This window comes from Amblyomma mixtum, chromosome 4 (assembly GCF_055824585.1).
Source record: "Amblyomma mixtum isolate Tamu chromosome 4, ASM5582458v1, whole genome shotgun sequence".
In the NCBI taxonomy this organism is placed as follows: Eukaryota; Metazoa; Arthropoda; class Arachnida; order Ixodida; family Ixodidae; genus Amblyomma; species Amblyomma mixtum.
The window spans coordinates 67,675,551-67,699,651 of NC_143015.1; the positions used below are offsets into that span (position 1 = coordinate 67,675,551).

The following is a 24,101-nucleotide window of genomic DNA, read 5'->3' on the forward strand; positions in this document are numbered from 1 at the left end:
TTGTAACTTTAACAGCCAGGAAGAGGACAGAGTGGGTCAAGTAAAAACCTAGTCGAAATCAAGAAGACATGGGAATGGGCAGGGCATGTAATGCGAAGGCAAAGTAACTGGTGGTCGTTAATTTTAACAGACTAGATTTCAAGGAAAGACATGTGTAGCGGCAGAAGGTTAGGCAGGTGGGTGAAATTAGCAAGTTTGCATGGACAAGGTAGCAGTATCTGGAACAAGAACGATGTAATCGGATCGATAACAAAGAAGCGTTTTTTTCTTTGCACTGGGAGTAGTCAGGCTGATGATGACACGATCCTGTAAGATCCCACTTTCTACTCGCAATGATTCGGAACTTGTGACGTCGAATTCATTAACAACCACCATCCTGGTTTCCTAGTTCTTAGATCGCAAGGGCTGGCGAGAGACTAAAAAAAGTTGGAGGCTTATCAAGGTTAAGCCCAGTGGATGCGAAGCAGCCTTCGTTTTGCATTCTTATTATTAACGTCCTTAGCGTTTGGAGGCATCTTGACCGCATACACGCCCGGCGCAAAGACGCTGGCGCGGTTGCGGGCACAGAGACTGACGCGACGGCGGGCGCGCGCCGCTTCATCCCTGGCGTGGCGTCACATATCACGTGATGCAGCGATGGTGGCGCCGCCGCCGCGTCGCGCGCGACGGCGCGAACCATGGAGGAAGGAAAAAAAGAGGAGAGGCCCTTTCCACACAGCTCCCTGGGAGAAAAGTGTGGAGGAAATCACGTGGTTTTTTTCTCGATTGGGAGGCCATCTTACTCCGGCAGCTTAGCAACGGCGTCGTAGTTGCTGTTTACAAACCAGGCGATAGCAGACGGCCGCGGCGTAGCATTTGAGGTGCGGCGTAGGCGTGCTTTCCTCAACTGCTCGAGTTTGATTTTGATCGTGCTCACAGGCTCACGTTGGCGCCGTTCACTCATATCTCAGGTGGAATTCGCTGCAAAACTCTCGTTGTTGCGTGCATTGATTTCAACGTGCTCGGCGACCACGATCGCACGGGCATTTCGTCTACTGCGTCACTGCTCGGAGCCGTCGGGAGACCGCCGCTGCATTCGCGCTGTTCGTTCACCAGTGATTCAATACGGCGTGCGCTAGAGCGGTCGTCGGCGCATTGTGCGGACGTTTCGCGTCCTGTACGTGCAGTGTGTGTGGGCAATTCGCGCTCCCGTTTACATCGGCAGGGAAACCTCGTTGCTACCTATGCGTGTTCTTGCAACGCTCCAGCGATTGTCACTGACGTCGGTATAACTGTCATTTTCGTTTTTCTACGATTGCGCTCGTTTGAGCGGCGGGGGCCATGACATGGGCGGAGAGCGATATTGTAAAAAACTTTGTTACATGCCCGTTTGAAGCGTGTACCGTTTGAAGCGTCTAGCGAGCTATTTGCCTCTGTGACGTGCCGGGCTCAAGTGTATTCGTTCATATTGTAGCGTGCAACGCGAAATCGAACACCGGAGTACGAAAAACTGCGGCGGGACGTCCGAGCGCGCGAGCGAGAGCCAACTAACTTCTTTCTCTTCTAGTGCATGCACTACTTCTGTCTCTTCGAATGCATGTATCAATATCGTGGCCAATTCTGTGCTTTTGGTCACGCGCTATGTTTAGACCAGTTTCCTGTAGCAGGTTTGCAATTGCTTTTCTAGCTGATGTCATGGTCAAGAAGTGCGAAAAAGGCGAAGCTCTAACTGAATTTGGAGGCCTTTTCTCACATGTGTTTATTGTGCCCATGTCCTGTGATAGTGTTATTTGTCGTAAAAAGTACGTGGTGAAATGAGGATCTGCATGTGCGCTGAATTTCATTGATGCTTGTGGTGGTTATTGTGTTCAGGAAAGTAAAAACAGCGCTAAATTTTACACAATAAACCACACAGAAAGACGGACAGCGCCCGTCCTGTCCATCTTTCTGTGTGGTTTGTGTAACATTTATGCTGTTTTTACTTTCCTGAACATAATGCCACACCAACTAGCCCAGCAAAAGGGCCTGTGGTTATGTTGGAGAAAAATAATTTGATGCATTCATTACGTACAACAGATCGACTTTCATTGCCTGTATTGTCGATCACAAGTAAAGTGTGCTACTATGCAGTGACATTACAAGCTAGTATTAAGGCGGAAGCCTTTAATGCCTCATCGTTGTAAGCAGAATTCGTTGTCGACAGAAAATGTCACGCTTTTCAGTTGGTCGAAACGGTCGTGACGTCACAGTGCGCGAATTTCAAAGAGGGCCAATTGCACTTTGGCTACTAACCATGCAACCAATTAAAGGAATCGTATAGTGATGCTCCAAGTTAGTGGGACTTACTTAACCAATTAGCCTTTCTAGTCAGACCAGATAAACAAATAAAACAGAGTAGGAAATTTTCCGAGCTTGAGAATCGAACCCCGGTCTCCGGAGTGCGAGACGAGCACGCTACCACTTCGCCATGCCAGCTCGATGATTTGGAATGGACAAAGGCGCGTCTAGTGACTACGGTGTCTTCGTTCACTCCCATCTTCCTCCCTTCCCGTTACGGCGAGGTTTAGGTGTACACCGAGATATGAGAGACAGTTACATTTCCTTTCCTCAAAAAACCATTTTCAAAGGCGCGTGTACTGAATACGGTGTCTTCGTTCACTCTAATGTCCCTCCCTTCTTCCGGTGAGGTTTAGGTGTACACCGAGATATGAGAGACAGTTACATTTCCTTGCCTCAAAAAACATTTTCAAAGCCGCGTGTACTGAATACGGTGTCTTCGTTCACTCTCATGTCCCTCCCTTCTTCCGGTGAGGTTCAGGTGTCACCGAGATATGCGAGACAGATTCATTTCCTTTCCTAAAAAACAAATTTGCCGACGAGCACGGCCAAGTTCCGCCACGGCTTGACTAGCAACCCAAACCGCAGCCTCATGGACGAGTTCAGGCGTCTAAACGATCATCGCTTGACTACAATCACCCAGCGGTGCAATGCGATCATGGAAGCATCACAGCTTCCACTAGCTTGTGCGAATGTACGTTCACTGTCACTACACGGTCAAGACGTCGCACATGACCATGTCTTGGCTCGGTGCAAGGTTCTCTGTCTAACTGAAACATGGATGAATCCCTTGGTGGCACCAGTTGAGATCAAAGGCTTTCACTACGTTACAGGAGCAAGTCGTGCTTCCAACCAAGCAGCGGGAGTTGCCATTTACGCGCACCCAGACGTCAACCTAACACCGCTACAGTTTGACGACTTGCACTTTGATGTGGGGGAAGTGTGCGGTGTCAAGCTCGAAAGTGGACTCAACGTGGTGTGCGTCTACTTGTCACCTCACATATCCCAACGGGCTGGCCATGAATTCATGGGACGAGTGCTACCAAGCTGGTTCAAGTTTGGCCCAATGATAGTGGTAGGAGACTTCAACCAGGATGCCAGAACGCATCAAGACTTCCTAGATGGAATGCAGAAATCTCTGGGTCTGCACTTGTCTACTCCACGGGACAAAGCTACCACCAAGTACGGAAGCTGCTTGGATTTGGTCTTCAGAACCCACCCCAGCGTCAAAGATCTAGACTACATATCACTCCACTTCAGTGACCACAAGGCGGTAGTAGTCGACGTAGACCCGATCAACCAAAGAATTAACCGGGCATGAGCCATCTGCGGAAATCTCCCCCGACCTAAACTTTGAGGAAGTCGTGGATACAGACGAAGTCGAAGAAGCAGATAAAGAGACGCACTAGGGGAGAAGTGAAACGCGCCTCTGAAAGTGTGTAGTTTGAATGCGCAGTTAAAGTATACAGCCAAATAAAACACTAGTCAATAACAAACAGTCTCTCAGTCAATGCCTAACAGTGCTCCAGGAAAGGCTTGCCTTGAAGCAGTTTAGTGTGCCAAAGTGCCCCCTGAACTTTTTCACCAAGTAGAGTGGAGCGTACAGCTGCAGCTCTGCACATCAAATATGAAACACAGCATTGAAATGAGGCACAGCACCATGAAACTTATACTGCAGCCACTGGGGACTACTAGACTTCTAGAAGTCTGGAAAGCTACGGTCATATATATTATGCACAATACTAGATCTGTGGATGTGAAACATATGCGATGTTGCCATGCTACAAAGGGTGGATTTACGGAGGGGGCAGTCACATTTTAAACGTATATTTTCTGAAATTTTTTAATTGAGAAAAAGGTGTTCAGAATGGCTGTCCTATGTAAAATTTCAGTCTTTTGGAGGGAAGCGACGCCCCTCCCCCCATTCATAAATCCTCCCCTGCCGTCCACTATATGCACTTTGGCCCTCTCCGTTTCTGTCGCCTCTATGAATGGCTTTTGGAGTTGTGAATCAAAAGTCATTGTTGGCACGGCCACCATTACAACACCTTATGATACTACATTTTGTGTTCAGGGTCAAGAACTCAAACTTATGAGTATATTTGCCCATCCTCACTGCTGTATGAGAAAGCATTCCTTGCATGGCCAGCCGCACGAAAACATGCAATGAAGATAAGTATGGTATTCAACACCAACAAAAAAACACTGCAGAATTTTTCTAATCCTCACTGCTGCAACAGAAGGCACTGTTGACACTGCCAGCTTCCAAAACATACACAATGGAGGCAGATTGCAACATTCAGGGACAAGAGCTGCAATAAAAGGCAGGTTTAACTCTAAGGTGGAGTGTGGTCATGCATGGCAGCATTTTTCACTGCTGAATCCAAAGCAGACAAGTGCACACTCATTCAGCATAAAACTGAGAGGTTTGTGCTATCCACCAGAGAGCGGGATTAAGGTGTGGCCAGTAAGTGGGACACTTTTATGCGAGCATAGCATGCAGACAACCCCACATCAATAGCCTTGCTCAGTGATCTCATGCATGAACCTCTAAACTCGTTCTAGAAAAGAAGGATTTTGTTTTTACAACCTCATGAGCACATTTGACAGCTGCCCACTAAAAGAACATTATACTCTCAAATAGAAAGTGTTGCAGAGTCCCATTCAAATATAAGCCTCGTGCCAGCAAGCTGGACATGTAAGGCTTCCAGGGTAGCCATATACTGGAACATTTCAGGAAGCTTAAATTTAAAGGCAGTACTTTATACTGCATTAAAGGGGTGGAGACACCAAATTTGTGGTTCGCGCGTTCTTAGTTCCAAACGTTTCTTATGGCTCCAGGAAGCATGATACACACTCAAAGATTCATATATTCACAGTGAATAATTTATTATAGCATTTTTAGGTGAACGATTTTCGGTTTCGGAACGCCGAGTTGCACAGTGACGTCACAGAGGGGGAAGATCAACTGCTTCGCTTGGTCACGTGGGCCCACAGAAGTTGTGACGCACCTACTGCTGCATCGTCTGCTTTCCCACACACGTGCTGACCAGCGCATGAAAACAAACAACTGCACGTCTAGTCCCAGCAGCTCGGATTCTGACAGATCTGATTCCAATGAGTGAGGACATCTACTTTTTTTTTGTTCGCACGCTAATATCGCCTTCGCGGGTTCGCGTGAGGATGCGAAACACTTTGCAAAATGCCAGTAAGCATCGCTGCGCCGCTCTACCCAAGCTGCGCCCACAACCGGTGTCACACTTCGCTGCCGTGCAGCAGTACCTGAGCGCTGCTTGGGATGGTGTACAAATATCACAAGAAAAGACAAGATCGCCTTGTTATCAGAACTGCCAGCTATACTCGAGCAGCGACAAAGCATGTCTGCTTATGTTGGGAGCTTTCGGCAACGGCACCGCTCGCGGGCGCTCCGGGCGACGAGCTCTGCTGCTGCCTGGCTGCCGTGGTCGTCGACCGCTAGGCCTATAGCCTGTTTAGCAAGCGGCCGGCGCTTCGGAAGTCGCCTGCGCTATAATAAAAGGCCTACTTTTCACAAATAGCTGTAGTGTTAACAGAATCATCTCACAATAAAATAATAGTATGGTCAATCTCCACGACGCCTTCGGCAGCGGAGCTAGCGGGCGCCAGGCGAGCCGGACCCCAACGTCGCGCCAGCGGCAGCTGCTAGGCGCGGTTGTGAGAAATTTGCTCATATCACAGTTGTTACCTCTACTAGCAGCTCAGTATTGGTCAGCGATCCTCAAAAATGACACTTTTTTCACATATCTTGTCCCATGGTGTATTATTTACGTCAAGAACACTCTTTAGCTCGCTTTTATGACGTCGGCAGACGGTATCCAGGCTGACCTACCGGCCGGCAGACTCGGCGTACTTAACATCCGCACAAGAAAATACAAAACAGCCATGCTACCAGAAAGGATGCTTTCTAGATTCGAGATACGACAGCATGACTGTGCTAAAAGTGGATCTTTCGGTAGCGACACTGCCTGCGGCAACGCCGGCCGACGACCTGCGCGCTAGTCCCAGACTGCCCTAGTCGTCGCTAGGCCTAGCTGCTTTCGCATATCGACTCCGCAGCTGAGGGCGCTTCGGGACTGGCCAGCGCTCAGAAACGTGCTCCGCTCGGCACCCCTCTACTGTGAACTCGTCCCATAATAAAAGATATGTTCGATTTCCACGACGTCTTCAGCAACAGAGCTAGCACCAGGTAGCACCAGATAGCAGCAGCACAAAACCGGCTATGGGATGAAATTTGCTTGCATCGCAGTCATCACTTCTACCAGGAACTCGGTATTTGCCAACGATCGTCAGAAACGATGCATTTTTGATATTCATATATCCCAGGGTTTGCTATGAACGTGAACAAACAATACTATCGCGTTCTTCAGACGCCGGCGTTCGGCACGAAGACTGGCGCAGACCGCCCGGCTCCAAGGAGTGCGCCCTATGTCATCATGACGCTGCCGCTTCCCGTCGTTGTTGCCGCGAGCGGCCCGCCGTTGACATCTAGCAGGCCGGACGCAGGCAACGAGCTGCAATCGGACGTTGCGACGCTGTTCGCAACGGCCCGCCGCAAACCGAGCGAGTGGCGGTTAGCAGCAAACGCGGCTCGCTGGTGCGTCGACTGCGCTCACGCGGCTGTGCCCCGCTCATCGTACGTCACTGTGTTTTGGTATGACGTCACTGAAACTATTTTTCTACACCCCTTGTGACGTCATGGTTGATGGCGCTAGCGATGGGTCTAGATCGTGAGAGTGAGCATTTAGGTAATCTTTGGAACCGAATTAAAATATTTTGTAAACGTTTGTTGCGTCCAACACCTGGCTGTGAGTGCCCTTGCATACATAGGAACCCCATAGCAGGCTTTTTATAGCTTCAAAATTTGGTGTCTCCACCCCTTTAACTTCATGAAATACGCTGTGAGATCCAAGACACACAGCATTAAAAAAAAAGAAATTTAAGTGCTTTCAGGCGATCGGTATGTGAAATCTTAATTTTAGAACATCCCCAAAGCTCTTATAAAATTTGATAAAATATTTATGCTGAAATGACTAAAAAAACCTGAGCTAGCGGTGACTATTGCATGCAATACTGAGTAAAGAATGCAGGGGCTCATTCGGTCGAATGTAAAATTTACCGTCTATTTTGTATGCGCCTATTGGTGCGTACCTTTATGCATTCACTGTAGTTTCTAGCGGCGTCTTGGTTATACCTGTGATTAATTCGATCCCGACTTAACATATTCTAACGTTATTCTAAACTCAAGGTAGACTTCGCGTGATATTTTGTTTACTTAGTAAATACGCAAAAACATGGGAGCATTATTATCAGTTAACACGATTTTTGATCGAGGCATACGAATATACATTCTTTTATTTTAAAGAATACATATTTCACTTTTCTAGACAGTGAGCTTTATCTAATGCACAATGGCATTCTCAACAGCAATGCAGTTATTATATATTCTTGCGTTTGATCCCTCCGCAAATTCTATGAGGAGGCCGCGTTGCAACACGAGCCCCCCCCCCCCCCCCCCAAACATCTGGCTACGCCACTGCCAGGGAAGTTTAAAAAAAAAAAAACGTAGCCAAAAGTGGCGACGGATACTGCATGTCAAGATGCGTCACCGCAGTAATTGAAAGCGGAGGTCACTTCCTGCGCTTGCAGGAGTTGAGATAAGCATTTTTCCCGGCTGCAACTAATTGTGACCAGGGCCGAGCAGTTGGAGACGGCACGAATACGACGCAGTACGAAGCAGTAACTGGAAGTAGCCGCCTGTCTGACACGGGTATTTCCGCTTTATTAACTTTTCCGCTGACGAATACCAGCATAGGGCACCCTAAACCGGCAAGCAGCCAAGCGCCACTCGCGCGGGGGCCTGCGCCCATGCGGTAGCACGCTCCTTCGTTGGCTTTGAAACGCGCGCGCAATCGGCGCGGCGGCGAAATGTAAACAGAAGCCCGCCGGAGTAAGATGGCGCCGAGCTTGTTTCCGGCTTCACAAAATGTCACGTGACGGCCTCTTCTCTTTTTTTCCTTCCTCCATGGCGCGAACCGAAGCGTGGAGGCCTCCGCCGGGCGACGTCCGACGGCGCGATATGAGGCCCCATCTGCAGCCGGTGTGACGTCATCACGTGACGTTACATCATGTGATCTCACTTCAAGGTCAATGGTGGCCACCGCCGGGCGTCGCGCGAAGGCCCGAAACCTACGGTAAAGGGTCAGTCTACTCACCGAGATGAATGTATAAATAATGGCATATTCTGGTAGTTGGCACCCTATTACATCAATAACGAGGGGTCTGCGCCCGGTTTAGGCAGGAATTTATATTTTATTTCGCCGTCAAAAGTCGCGTAAAAAAGCATGGTGGCGACCCCAAACGTTCATTTTGTTCAAGAAAGTGGTAGTCTTTTTTTGTAGAAGCATAAGTGAATATACTACGTACCATTTGTATGCCCCAATGTCAGAGAAACGCACGTTTTGTTCTAGTAAACTGTAGAAGGCGTACCGCTCGCTTTTTCTGTAAATCACATGAATATCTATAGTTACACGTACGCAAAACGCAGGCACATTCCCACTTTTAGTTCAGCGTATGCTCGCAGAGACGCAAAAATAAACTCAGCCTATAGTGGCGCCATCTGGTCGTCAGGACGGGAACCATCGCTGTAAACAAACCTACTCTCCACTTAAGCCTAGGAGCGGCAGAATCGTCACTCTAATTATTAAAATAAAGCAAATTTATCTCTTATATGTTTTCTTATAGGCGAGATGAGACGAAGCGATAGACCGGCGCCCCATTTATGGCCAGTGAACGCACTGAAAAAGGCAGCAACAACGAGAATTCAGTCCGAAGCGAGAGGTCCGGCTTCGACGGGCGCCGCCATGTTTGTCGCCCCGCGGCGGAAATCCAGATGGTTGCCAGATGAGACTACCATCTCATACAGACGTGTTCCCATATTAATAAATTCTATTTTAAAATGTTCTACCGCACTCCTTGGCACCACAGCTGGCTAAACGGTAATTTGAGTGAAGAGCTATCGGTTGCCGCAAAGAAAATATGGTCGATAAAATTCAGTAGACTGACCCTTTAATATGCTTCGCATAAAACAATTGCCACCAATCTAGCGCTTTGCCTTAAAATCTGATCGACAGAAACCCGGCGCATGTTGCAAGCCGCTGCTTTCCAACAATGCCGATGCAGCTTCACGATAAGCCCGAGTTCACTCTATACAGGAAGAAAATTGAAGTCATCAGTCTACCTCCGGCGACATTCATGAGCTTCCCAGAGTGTTTCTTCTTGGTAAATAAATACCTGTGGTTAAATATAGCTTTATGCCTCAACTCATAGGCAAACACTCGGCTAATTTAAAGTGCAGAAAGTTTGATCTCACTGTTCGGAGAAATTGTAGAGGTAAAAATTTAATTCCGCCGCCAGCTTAAGTGAAGAAACATACGGCAAACGTAGCATGGGTAGGCAGAAGGCTTGGTGGGCAGTTGAGATGAGCAAGTTTGCTTTGATGAGGCCGCAACTGGCGGAGGATCGGTGTAGTGGGATGGATACAGGAGAGGCCTTTTTTTCATTTCTCGTAGTTAGGTGAATGCTGATAACAGAGATTAAGCTTGTGAACGGAGCAATAGAGCATGCCGGCGTAATACAGGTAGCGGAGTCATTGAGCAGCTGCTGTTGCCAGCTGTTCTATATGTAACTAGTGTCCTACTACCGTCGTTTCACTGAAAAGCGCATTTACTTGTCACAGAGCTTCAAGTTCTCTTTTTTATGATGACTTTCTTGACAGCGTGGCCGCCGTGGTGGCTCAGTGATTAGCGCGCTCGGCTGCTGGCTCGAAAGACGCGGGTTCAATCCCGGCCGCGGCGGCTGAATTTCGATGTAGGCGAAATTCTGGTGGCCCGTGTTCTGTGCGATGTCAGTGCACGTTAAAGAACCCCAGATGGTCGAAATTTCCTGAGCCCTTCACTACGGCGTCCCTCATAGCCGCTTTGGGACGTTAAACCCCAATAAGCAAAACAAACAACAATCATTTCTTGACAGCGCGGTTTGCGCCTCAGTTTGAAACGGGATGTTTTGATGTGCCTTTCCATTCTTCAAAACCAGGATGGCTAACACCAGGATAGAAGCACTTACCAAAAGGTCGTGGTCCGGACTGGGAGTTTTTGTGTAACCGTACGGGAACATCCAGAGCAGGCCGAAGCTGTGCATGGCGAAGTAGAACTCCGCGCGGCCCTTGATGCCATCCAAGGCGTCCCTGAGGGCCCGCACTTCGGGCTCCGAGAAGGGACTGTCGCCGCAATACTCCTCCGAACAAGGGTCGCTGCTAGAACGGTGCTCTGCATGACACGCCGTCGACGTCAGCGTTGATGATGGGTATTATCCGTGCAGTATATTTGCCGTACAAGACATCGACACACAGCAGACCAGCATACGCAAATAATCCGCAGCACGCGGGATGTACAGCGCTCTTCGAAGCATCAGACAGCGCGTTCTGGGTGTTGCTAATGAGTGGCAAACAGACGCTGAGTACTCGTCACCCACTCCTGCTAGGTGCAGGAGTGTACAGGGTGTGTCACCTAACACTTTACACAATTTATAAATATAGGCTTTTCGAGTTAAAAGAGCGCTTTTTTGGTATAGCATTGCCAGTGGTGTTGTACATCATTGTACAGGTAAGACGTGTTAACTAGCAGGCTGGTTAAGTAACATTGATTAGTTAGATTTTTAACTATTACTGATAGGCTCCTTAAGTATTGGAAGGCGTGTAGCCGATCGTAAGTAATATCAATATGAGTTTTTCGAATTTCGAAAACAAGGTTACCCTCGGCGCTGTGGCCCAACTAATTAAGCCCATTTCGATGAGTTATGTGCACTGGAGATGTTGCTTTGCCTGGTGCTCGAAAGCGCATGTTTTTTTTGCGCAATGCAGACAAAATTTGATGGGCCACAGCCCCGAGGATAACATTTTCGAAATTTTCGAAACTGATATGGGTATTACTTAAGGTAGGCTGTACGCCTTTGAATAACGAAAGGGTAACAGTTATAGCTAAAAAAGTGAACTATTCAGTATTTGCTAACCAGCCTGCTAGTTAGCACGTGTTAGCTGTATTCTGACGTACTTCACTGCAGACAGTGCTATGAGAAAAGCGCTCCTATAACTCAAAAAAGCGTATTTTTAAATATTGTGTAAATCTTAGGTGAAACATCTTCTCTATGGAATGATGTCTAGGGAGCGTTGAGCGCTAACAAATGCCTTGGAGCTTTATATAGTGTTTTTCGTTCTTAGGCGTTGTCTTCGCTAACTGTTAATTCTATTCTCACAGGAAAGCCTTAAGAATTAGTTCATGCCATGGTGGTTAGGAGTGCGAACCTTTGGAGTTGGCAAGTACCGGTTAAGAGCTTTCTGCTGGGGTTGCTTGACGAGTTACTGCCGAATGTGATGTTGCCTTCAAGTTTTTCTTAGACTTAGGGAGCACTGCTTCGTTTCGCTTCGCCATACGATTATTCAACTAGACAATCATTGTGTAATGAAGGAACGACTGAGTTAATCAATCAATGACCCAGGTAATTTGCTCAATATTAGCCCATTGTCTGCGCGTTTTAACGCTTTCGTGACACGACATTTTGCTTCCAGCAATGTGACCTAGTTAAACATCTCGACACAGCGCCTGCGTTGTACGTTCCTCTTTTTGTCCGGTGTTTCTACTGTCACCTTTTAAGATAAGGCAAGGGTTAGCTTTGAACCTCTTTAGAAAGCATTTTCCTATTATCTCACATATGATTATGTAACTATATATGGGATGTTCCCATCGTTACAAGTGAGTGCTGAGAGAGGCACTGACGAACACAATTAGGGAGCAACAATATAGTAAGATTCACCCTTACTGCAGAAGTCCCCGATATCAAAGTTGCGGTTGGCGTCGACCCCATAGCACTCGCCGTTGACGCGGCTCTTGGAGCGAGTCTTTCTCCAAAGACGATCCTGCAATTTTGACGGTCGAGAAGGTCAGAAGTCGTGGGCAGTATTCGACTCACGAACGCATGTTGAAAATGTCAAGCGAACGTGCACATATTAAGGCAAGCGTACCAGAGGACTAGGTTAGGAAGCTTGCGGGCATACGGTGGGCGCAACTGGCAAATGACAGGGTAAGTTGCAGAGGCATGGGAGAGGCCTTTCCCCTGCATTGGGCGCAGTCAGGCTGATGACGATGATGAATAAGCAGGAAAGACCCGCCGAGGTGGTGGCTCAGTGGCTTTGCCGTTCGACTGCTGGTCCTAAGGTGCCGGCGGCGGCCGGGCACGCTAGCTATGCGCCGCTACTGCGCATGTGCAACTGGCGAGCGCGGCGGCGGCACCACTGAGTCACCCGCGCAGCGACGGCGGCGGCGCGCCACTCTGCGCAGTATGAAGCCACTGCTCCTCGCGCATGCGCAGTATGGCCTTTCCTCGGCTCTGCGAAATGGCTCGGCGACTAGCACAGTGTTGCTTTTGCGACAAAACTTCCTGTCTTCCTACCGATTACAGCGCATGTCAAACAATCCTAGTTTGCCTAAAATATTGCGGATTCCTCTACAATAGCCTTACTTAATGCCACTTGTCTATTCGGCACTTTGAACGCAGCAATTCACAATTTCCTTTCCTTATGAAGATTTCAAGCAGCTTGCTACAATTTGGTACATCAGCTCGTCTTCAACACTCTTTTTAATACACATTCTAAACTGTGCCAATGTACAAGTGAATTTTGCTTGCAGGATTCACAACGAGCTAATCGCCTATTTGCTGATGATTTCATCATTTTCTTCATATTACAATATATGGAAGTGGGCAGTTAATAGGTGTTTTACAATCGCCGATGGGACTTCTCGACTGCAGCTACTTTGATCTGTCTACTTACTCCTCATGTCTTTATCGTTTAGGGATAAATTTTACAGCTTTATCGAATGCTCCCGTTACACTTTTATTAAAGGCACTATTTATTAACTGACAGGTAGTCGAGTGGTAACAGAATCAGCGGAGTCCAAGAAACCTCTCCGTGCGCCATGATGCTGAAGAGTTGAGTTTCACAGAGGGAATAATCTAAACCTGGCACCCCTTCTTCAGTGGAAAGCGATGATCCAATACCATATACTATCTACTATGCCAGTATTCTAGAGTATGAAGAGCACACCGCAGAGAGAGAATAAGACAGCTTCACGTTGTATCGCTGTCCGTATTGCGGCTCGTTAATTGGCTGGTGCTACTATGAAGCATTAACCCATACACATTTGGTATCATATAAAGGAATTTATGAGGTCATCCAGGATCTGTCAAGGCGTGTTTAGGGACAGCCTTTTTCTGCGTCTTGTTAGCAAGCCTCCCTTAGAGGATAAGGTGATCACTCACCGTATTGTGCGTGTATTCGTAGCCGTCTGGGTTGACCAGTGGATAAATGCGCCATTCGTATTTGGACACCAGGCTCTTGATTTCCTCGTCCTTTTCATACTGCGTCGCTAGCTGCCCGGGCGGAAGACAAAGAACAAAAGAAATAATAGTTGGAACATGTCTTTGACTCATGTTCAGAGATATAAAATCACAAAAAGGCACCAAAAATGAAATAAAAAAGGAGCATTTCTACAGTTGTAAGAAGTGAAAATTGAGCAATATACTTTTTTGTGTAGCGAGCGGACACAACGCGATTATCTATCGTTTTTCATGAAACATGCCCATTGAAACCAGTCCAACACAATCCGCCGCTAATTCACCCAATATTTAGAAACAGCTGCCTAGTTTCAGCGATTCTAAATTCAATGGGTTCATGCCGAGCTACATAGCAAAGACGTTGCGCTCATTTCCGTACAGTCATTTCGCGCATATTGTCTTCCTCTAAACTGCTCGAGCTGGTGTGTTGTTGAGATTTCTTTGCCTGAGCCTGTCTCTGGGTAGCCCAAAGCCACTTTATATATTGAAGACGTAGTCCTCAGCCCTATATTCTCAGGTGTCAGTAAGGATTCCAGGTCAAGATATTTCTCGGTTGGGGTGTCGTTGGGCGCTGCTAAAACGCTTTTTACACTTAAAGGGACAGTTGTCATCATCATCTTTACATCCAAGCAGAACTTTCATCTTGCACGCAAGATTTGGCATCAGTACACTTGCGGTTACAGTTACGGCAAGAAATAAAATGAGCAGAACCTTCGAAACCTTCTTGTAAAACTGGGCCTGCGACAAGAGCGGTCATTTAGGCATGCCGCGTGCTTTGAAAAAGTTGGATGTCCATCTTTCTGTGCAAAGCCGTCACGCTGCTTGAAAGCCTGTGCTGTCACAAGACAAGTGGCCTAAAAGACTGGCTGCAGCGCTTGCAGAGAATCAAGGCACTGACAAGTAGAGAACTTCACGAACAACGTTTGCAAGGCAGCACTGCGTTTGTGCCCGTCACCGGCTTACCTTAGGACGTTACCGATACAATAACAACTAAACCAGAAAGGTGGCTCTTTGCCCAAAGAAATTGGTGCACAATTTCGGTTTGAGAGCCTCAGAGGAATTAGCCGCACCGAAGTAATAAATTTATACTTGCGCCCAAGTGCTATTCCTCTATTCCGGCTCTGTAATCAAGTAGAACTCAAGAGCAAGACGTTACTAAAAGTTCGGCTTACGGCGACAAGGGAGTCGCACTTCTCCTTGTGGATAACGGACAACGCTAAGACCCGCAGCCTGCTCAGGTTTCTGCATGAGAACAGCCTCCACGACTTACTTCAGCTTATCGACTTATCGGCAGCTTCTTTTTATGCGAAATGAGAAATCTCCCACTTATTAAAAAATTATCCTGAACACCTTGTATGACATTCGTATGAAGCGTAAGAGTTGTCACTTCATTAAAGCGAATTAGCTGGCTGATGAATTCCTCCCCTCTCTTCTGTGGTGTGCGAAATGTTGACTCAGAGGTAAATTTTCAGCCCCGGAGAGATTTCGGAGCAAAATAGATCATGCCTTATTCTGTCAGCAGTTTAAGGTTGGTACCTTCAAACAACAATATGGAGCACAGAAGATGCTGGTTGATGACATCAACTGTGAGATGCAAGCGTGCACATCTAAGCCACCCAACCGGTTAAGAGGTGTTATTGGCCTCGGCACCAAAACCAGACCAGTCACAATGAACGCTACGCAGAAGTGTCCCCCAACCACTTGACGCAGTTATTATGGTCCCCTGATCAATCTAAGCGTTATGTCCGGGAAAGCTATTTCACTTACCTGGTCGATGATGTAGAGGCAGGTGGCTGGAGCGATCCACTCCCTGGGGTGGATTCCGCACTCGAAGAATACAATGGGCAGGTTCTCCTTCGCCTTGATCTGTGCGCAGAGAGCGTAAAAATATAGGCAACGCGGACTTTAGGTGTTCGTGATTCGTTTTGCAGTCAATATTCCTTGCACAGGCTTTCTTTCTTAGTTTACAGCTTTTCTAGAAAATTTACAAGCGAACCGCACTGCTCGTTCGGATTATACATACTGAATTTATAGTATATGCAGAAGTTCTGCAAAAGCTACAAAAAAGTGTTTCAGACATCGCAGTGCCGCGGAACACACACACACACACACACAAGACAGGGTACGGCACGAGCTCAATGCTGAAAGCTCAATCATGTTTGAGCTGAAATGCTCGAAGTGCATTCTTTTTTCCTTCAAATATGTGCTGTTCTTTGAATAAAATCAGCTGTAAGTTTGCGCTCGTCCCGTAGCCTTTCTTCTCTGTGTGTGTTTCGCGCAACTGCAATGTCTGCAGTATTAAACCAACTAGCCCGACAACACGTTCTACAAAAAAGTATATTTATATCTGCAGTATGGGCCCCGCAAAAGGCTCAGCTGACGCCACAGATTATCCAGGAGTTTAATCTTAAAGACTAAATATTGTTGTACAACACCAATCGGCATGAAATAGGAATTGCTGCGCTTTTAAAGTAAGGAGTTTGCAAGCTTATATTGCTTAAGTTGTAGCTCTGTGCCGTTTTGTATTCAGGTTTGGAAGATAATGTTCCCGACTCAAGGAAAAATCTTTGGGGCTATATGGAGCCTTGCTTTTAGACACACTTACGTGAACACCGATGAGGTCCCGTCCTTCGTACGACCTGCCGATGGACGTGAAAGCCACGTGGTCGTACTTCTTTGCGTACTCCTTCAGGGCGCTCTTAAACTGGACAAGGATAAAGGACACGCGTGTATGAGGCGGCTAAGCTCAGAGTCCGCAGGCGTTTGCAGCAGACGTAGACTAACGTTATAATGGTGCTGAGTGCACGTGAAGCTTGAAAAGCATGATTAAAACAACCTCGAATCAGAAATCACGATGCTCATACAGATGTAAAACATTTAATAGCGAGGAAAGTATGAAAATGAGAGGTGGTTTAATCAAAATTTTTTACCTAATAAAAATGGAACAATTTTGGCGCAATAGGCAGTTCCCAGGTTGGAGCTAAAACAGTGGCAAGAGGCTGTTTTTTTATGCCACGAGACCAAAAAAGAAAAATAATATTTTATACAACCACGCAGTCTCTAACCGAGCAGGAGACGAAGTAGCTATGCATTTCTTGCAATGTGGTTGTCGCCAGAAGTCTGGTGAATAGTGTTTTGCAGCCATTCTATTAGATTCCGAAAATAGCAATACAGATAAGCGTAACACGCACCTCCTTGTATTTCAAGTACCTCTCGAAGCGGGACTTCTCCGTCGAGTAAGTAGTGAAGCGCAGCTCTTTGCGCTCATCGTCGATTAGCCTGATCAAAAAGAAAATAAAAAGTTAAGCCACATTCAATCCGCGTTGGAAGAAAAGTACAGCATTACCAAGTGCTGAAGTGATTGTTTTTTGTGCACCTCTGTGTGCGTGTATGCATATGCAGCGTGTTTCACCTAAGACTGCAGAATTTCTAAAACGAGGACATCACTGAAATAAGAACCGCCTTTTCTGTCAGTCTTGTTCAGCACATAAAATTGATTACACTTGTAACAGCGTGTTGATGCTGCATAACACAGAGTTATTTTTGGCAGAGTGCGGGAGGTTTAGAGAGACAACACCAAAAGAAAAAAAAAGTTTTCATTTAAGTAAGCGTTTTTCTTCCTCTTAACGCAACCGTATAAAAAGCCGTTCACGGATTCCGATTGCTGTTGTGTGTGCTCGAACAACATTAAGCATGTATCAATTATATTCTGAGTGTAGTAAGAAGGGTAATTGGGCTAGCTGGTAACAGTTCATTTCGGGCAGAACAACGCAAACGGAAGAAACGCAGAACAGGCAAAACGAAAGAACGGATTCTTCCTTTTCTGCTCTGTAAACGCGGATACGCCTATATTGGAGTAAGAAAGCAGCATGTTGTTCACTAGCGCACTCGTATTAAGGCGAAAGCTTTTAATGCCTCATCGTTGTTGACAGAAGGCTGTCAGCAGGACCTTGTCAGCAGAGGTGTCACGCTATTGACGGATGTCCACCGAGATATGTGAGACAGTTACTGTTGTTGTTTTTGTTGTTGTGACGGAGAGAAGGATGAAAAGGAAATTGCACGGGCCTGCTACTGGCTCGAGCCAAGCCACCACCGCTGCCACGTGCAGATAGAGGAGAGTTAAAAGATCAGAGGAAGGAGAGAGAGGAAAGGAAAGACGCGCGTCCCAGCAACAACTGCGTCCGCCGGAGCGGACGCTGCTCAAAAAACAGATAAGCGGCCGAAGCCGTGCTCGCCGAAGCGAGAACAGATACTCTCTGCGGAATACCCTTTCCTCAAATACAATTTTCATTTTCTTTATTACGGCCCCCCTTTCTCTTTCTTCTTTCACTCCCAATTCCTCCCTTCCTGTAAGGTGCGGTTCAGGTGTCCACCGAGGTTACAGAGAATTACTGCGCCATTCCTTTCCTCAAAAAATGGCTGAGGCTTAGCTACCGTTAAGCCTAGTCAGATGCGAAGCATATTGATGGCTAGGCTTGGTAAAGTTCCTCGCTTTGTTCTTCAGTTGTTGTAGAACGTTGTCGCCGAGCCGCATATTCAGCACGCCGCTTAGCCAGACGTTCATCCCGCTCTTCATCGGTCTCTGTGGCACGCTGAAGCTTTCGCTTCTCGTTCAAATCAGCCCTGCTTCTAGGCGGCATCCCAACACCTGGCCGCCTCGTAAGTGCCCGGAGATTGTTGTTGTTGTTGTGACTGAGAGAAGGATGAAAAGGAAATTGCACGGGCCTGCCTACTGGCTCGAGCCGAGCCACCACCGCTGCCACGTGCAGACAGAGGAGAGTTAAAAGAACAGAGGAAAGAGAGAGAAAGGAAAGAAAAGACGCGCGTCGCAGCAACAACTGCGTCCGCCGTAGCGGACGCTGCTCAAAAAACAGATATGCGGCCGAAGCCGCGCTCGCCGAAGCGAGGCAAGCTCAGCTTTATACCGCTGCTGTATCGTCCCGTGGTCAGCTGCAGCGCCTCTGATGTGGAGCCTCCACCGCCGCGGCCGACCGCGCGAGCCGGCAGCCCATCTCTCCTCTGCTGTGACGTCATGTTGGCACGTGGTGTCACGTGGTCACGCTAAACGTCACGTGGTCAATGGTAGCTCCACCGCCGCGCTCGACGGGCTGTAGTGTAGCTCTAGTAATATGCTTCGCATAAAAGCGTTGCGTTCAAAGGGCAAGGCATCGCGCCTAACTTGTGGTGGCGTTACGTGGACTCCCTGGCAGGGCTACAACACGCTGTCGCGATCCACTCCTAAAAGCGAAGCTTTAGCGTCATTAATTGGCAGTTAATTAGCATTTGGTCATTAATCAGTAATTAGCCGTTAATTAGTAGTTTGTCATTACTTAGTAATTAGTCAACAATTGCATGTGACGTCATCCATTGGTGACGTCACCAGTGCCACACACGCATTCAAAGTGGTGCGGAAAACGCTTTCGCCTCTACGCACTTTACACAGTCAAAGTGGTCGCTGAATTTTGTTAAGAAAGGGAGTGAGGAAGAGCAGCTTACTTCCTTTTTTACTCCTTTGTGTTTAGAGAGTGTATTTTGTCCGTTCGGACTGTTCACCCCAAAATGATGTTCCTGAACGGCTATAGACGACCATTTCTCTTCAAGAAAAAAAAATGCCTTTAGTTTTTTTTATCCTCAGCTGTTGCTATTCAGTACGTTTCGTCCTTTACTAGCCAGGAGAAAAAAAACAAACTTGTCCGTGGTGCTGAGCAGACACACTGAAAAGCGTACATAATAAACCAGCAGCCGACAGTGAGTACAATTACGTTAGACTGTGCCTTCTTGTAAGTAGTAGTAGTAGTAAAAGACTTTTAATCAACCATAATTTACAGGCCGAGTATTTCGACCGCCTGGGCGACCAGAAGCCGCTGTTCTTCTTCCCCTTCAGCGCCAAGCCAGTCGAGCCAGGTGGTGATGGATAGAGAGGGTGGGGGGAAGGAACCCGACTGCTGAGCAGCCGGGCAATAGAATAGGCAATGGGCCAGGTCCGCATAGATACAGGGGCAGTTGGGACAGGAAGGGTCCGATCGATAGCGATAGAGGAAGAGGCGGGACGGGGTGATAACTGCATTCATCTGAATGTGCCGAAGAAGGCGAGACTCCGGCACCGTGAGTGATGGATGAGGGGGAGGGTAAAGGCGTTTGTCGAGGCGGAGCTCAAGGTAGACCTCTTTTATGGTGCGGCGAAGGGTGAGTCTCCCACCGTCCTCCGAGGGCTTGGGCCAGGGGATCAACGGTGCCCGGAAAAGTGTGTCGCGGGCGAGCTGATGGGCCAGCTCATTGCCGTCAATCCCTGAATGCCCAGGGACCCAGCGGAGGAAAACGATGGAAGGCTGCAGTGCGGAGACCGCTCATTCGACCTCCTGTTGGAGAGAAGGGGTCAGGGTGCGTTTCTGTATGTGGTGTATAGCGGCTTGTGAGTCCGAATAGACTGTGTACTCTTGGAGAGAGGGAAGGAGGGAAAATGACTGGAGGGCATGCGCAATGGCGAGGACCTCGAGGGACAATGCGTCTGGAGGGTGTAGATACGGCCCGCTGGTGTGGGTTTCAGGAGCAGGGAGGTGTGGATGGTACAGGGCGTAGCCGCAGGAACCTCGAGGAGCCACGAAGGAGGCATCCGTGTAAGCTACACCCTGGGTATCAAAGAGAGGGGAATGGTGCTGTGCGGCCGCATGACGACGTCCGGCGTGCAGGACGGGGGACATGTTGGTCGGGAGGGGAAGGATACGAAGATTGGGGGCGGGGGTGGGAATAGGAGAGGTAAACGGGGAGATTGGAATGGGCGAGATACCCGCTTGAGTCAATAACCACTGACCCTGACGGGTAAGGGAAAGCCGGGCAAGCTGCGAGTCGCGATGGAGACTGAGAAGAGAACGAAGAGGATGGAAGAGGCCTGTGGCAAAGAGCTTAGTGGTAGAGGTAGTGATAGGAAGGTTGAGAGCTGCCTTGTAGAGGCCCACAAGAGCAGTCTCGAGAGCGTTAAGTTGAGTCTGAGTGAAGGAAGCGTAGGGTGCAAAGTACAAGACCTTGTTGAGGGCCAGCGCGTGGGCAACTCGGCACGCGTGAGCCTCGTGGAGACCTGAGCGTCGAGTGACCACGCGCCGCAGGAGGTGAGTTACAGAGTGGCAGGTGGTGACAGCGCGGTGAAGGGATTGCACATTCTTAGCCGCATGCAAAGGGAAGCCAAGAACTTTGCACTGTGTGACGACAGGAATGGGAGAGCCAGAAAGGTGGAGAGAGACGAAGTGGTTGTGTGAGCGCTGGTAGGAGGAATGGCTGAGAAGGAGAAGCTCGGATTTCTCAGGAGCAGGAGAGAGGCCAGCGGTGGTGAGAAAGGAGTCGATGAGATCTAGGCCACGTTGCAGGGTGTCCTGTACGTGACCGGGAGATCCAGATGAACACCAGAGAGTGATGTCATCGGCGTAAAATATATGATGCAGGTCGGGAATTTCAGCTAGCTGGGAGGCGAGAGGGGCCATAGCAAGATTGAAAAGGGTAGGAGAGAGAACCGCACCTTGAGGAGTGCCTCGGGTGAGGTTGTGGGGGTCGGACAGATAGGTGTCGACTCGAAAGCGAGCGACACGTTTAGAGAGGAATGAGCGGATATAACAGTACATGCGGGAGCCACAGTCTAGGGAGGCGAGTTGGGAAAGGATGTGGTCGTGGCAAACACCGTCGAAGGCTTTGCGAACATCGACGGTCACAAGGGCGTGAATTTGAGTGGGGGTAGGTGACAGAAACGTGTGCTGGAGAACCAGAAACATGTCCTGTGCACAGACGTGGCGTCGGAAGCCGATGAGAGAATGAGGGAAGAACTCCCTCGTCTCGAGAAAATTAGAGAGGCGAGTCAGGGCCATTCGCTCAAGGGTCTTACCAACACATGATGTCAGGGAGATTGGGCGGAGGTTAGAGAGAGAGGGAGGCTTGCCCGGCTTTGGAATCATAGAAATGAGGGAGGAGGTCCAGGAGCTGGGCAGGCAGCCGCTGTCCCATGCATCATTGTAGGTTTTAAGGAGGAATTCTTTGGCGCAGTCAGGAAGGTTGCGAAGTGTGGTGTATGTAATGGCATCCTCACCGGGAGCCGAGCGTGTAGCATTAGCAGCCAGAGCCGATTCGAGCTCCCGGAGAGTGAAGGATTGGTCCAGATCGGGGTTAGGTCCACCGCAGTACACCGGGTAGGAGGGTGCCAGAGGGGGCGGGAGATAGAGAGAGGCGAGCTGATCAAAAACATCGGAGGGAGTTCCTTGAGTGAGGGCTTTAGCTAGAGTGGGAGCAAGGGCAGGCTTAGTGCCAAGGAGGGATTTGAAGAGAGACCATGTGGATCGCGAGTGCAATGCAGAGTCAAGACGGTCACAAAGAGCACTCCAACGAGAGTGCTCGAGGGAGGCGCAGTGGGCGACGATCTCGGCCCGCAAAGCAGTGATCCGGGAGGAAAGTTGGGCATTGTGTGGTTGGGAGCGAAAGGAGCGTTGAAGACGTTTACGGCGACGCCATAAACGGAGAAGGTGAGGATCTGGGTCTTGGATTGGGTAACGAGAGCGAACGCGACGGCTACTGGACGTGAGCGCTGCAGAGATGCGCGACGTCCAGTCGTCGTAGGATTGAAAGGAGTCGGAGGCGAGATTAGTGCGAAAAGCATGCCAGTCAGTGTGAATAATCGGATGACAGCGAGGGATGTGGGAGAGAGAGGTGGTGATATGGATGAGAAAGTGGTCACTTAGAAGAGTTTCGGCTGTCACCTGCCAGTGAAAGGAAAGTGAACCCCGAGAGAAAGTGAGGTCGGGTGTCGTAGGGCGTTGTGAGGCAGTGCCCGCTCGAGTAGGAGAGCCAGGAGTATTAAGAAGGGTGAGGTGGCGTTCCTGGGCCAGACAATGGAGGAGGCGGCCGGGTTTGAGGGTTTGTGGGTAGCCCCAGAGTGTGTGAGGGGCATTAAAGTCACCACCAAAGAGGAGATGGGAGGTAGAAGAAAGAGAGTGAAGGAATTTGCCCAGAGCAGAGAATAAAGAGGAAGTGACAGGGGGGTTGTAAAAAGACAAAAGGACGAGTGAGATGCGGGAAGAAGGGTGGTAATAAACCACACCAACTAAATATTTAAGGAGGGTGGAGGGGATGTCAATTTGCTCTACGAGCACGTCACTGCGTACATAAATAGACGCAAGTGGTGTGGCCGTAGTGGCATGGTAGGCGCGGTAGCCTGGGACATTGCGGGCCGTCCGGGTCTCCTGGAGAAGGAGAAAATGAGGTAGGGAGGGGCGGGTGAGTAGATACTGGTGGAGGGGGGTCTTATTGTGACAAAGATTTCGGCAGTTCCACTGCACAATCTCGAGGTCCTCGCCAAACGCCATTATGATAGAGGAGAGGAACGCGATGGTACGCGTTCCTTCTTTTTTGCCGGGGGCAGTGACTCATGGACGGATTGAAGCATAGATGCAAAGGATTCCAATTGCTTTGATTGTGCTTGGAGGGTGGTAAGGATCTGGAGAACCGAAGTTTCCAGCTGAACCAAGCGAGTGTGATGTGCCTGTGTGGTGGTTTCTACAAGGTCAGCCAAAGGGGCGACCTGGGCGCTGGAGGAAGGAGTGGTGAACGTGGCAAGGTGCTCATTTAGCTTGCTAAGCTGGGAGGTAAGAGAGGAGGTGGTTGTCTGGAGGGTTTGAGTCAAGGCATGTATCTGCTGTTGTAGATCGTGGGAAATGCGCTGCTGCTCTCGCTGCTGGCGTTCCAGCATTGCGAGCCGGAGGTCGAAGGAGCGGTTCTCGTCAGTCAAGGATGGAGAGGGTGGTGTAGTGGAAGAGAGGGACGCTGGCACCGAGGATCCTTTAACTATGGCGGCATAGGAGCCTGGTGGTGACGTGATCGGAGATGATGGAGATTCATGATTAGAGGAGGAGGAGGAGGAGGAGGAGGAGGAGGAGGAGGGGGGAGGGTTGGTGGGTTGAGTGGCCCGGCGCAAAGCTAGGCGTCGGAGGTATGCAGCTTTAGCACACTCGCGTTGCTTAGCAAGGATGAAGGGGCAAGTGGGGTCGAGGGAGGGGTGGGTGTTCACCTGGCAATGAACGCACCAGGGCTGGGCACACACATGAGCGGAAGGGTCAGCGGGTAGAGGAGCAGCACAGCGACGGCACTTGGCCGGAACGCTGTGCTGGGGGCACTGGTGGGCGCGATGGCCTAGAGTGAGACAACGGGTGCAGGTGGGAGGCTTAGGTTTATGAGGACGGCACCGGAAGGCAACGCGTTTGAAATAAACAAAGTGGGGGATGACGGTGCCAGCGAACGTTATGAGCACTGATTGAGTGGATCCCATC

General features: G+C 49.0%; 1 protein-coding gene across 1 annotated transcript in view; it reads right to left on the reverse strand.

Annotated features, from left to right (window-relative positions):
- Positions 1 to 24,101, reverse strand: part of LOC149346754 (zinc carboxypeptidase-like) — a 34,927-nt gene that overhangs the window by 5,603 nt on the left and 5,223 nt on the right. Inside the window, exons 4-9 of the mRNA XM_089586676.1 lie at positions 16,992 to 17,079; positions 16,406 to 16,504; positions 15,568 to 15,666; positions 13,726 to 13,836; positions 12,229 to 12,325; positions 10,477 to 10,679 (exon numbers count right to left, since the gene is read on the reverse strand). Coding sequence (XP_089442802.1) covers positions 10,477 to 10,679; positions 12,229 to 12,325; positions 13,726 to 13,836; positions 15,568 to 15,666; positions 16,406 to 16,504; positions 16,992 to 17,079 — 697 coding nt within the window. The remainder of the gene's footprint in view (positions 1 to 10,476; positions 10,680 to 12,228; positions 12,326 to 13,725; positions 13,837 to 15,567; positions 15,667 to 16,405; positions 16,505 to 16,991; positions 17,080 to 24,101) is intronic.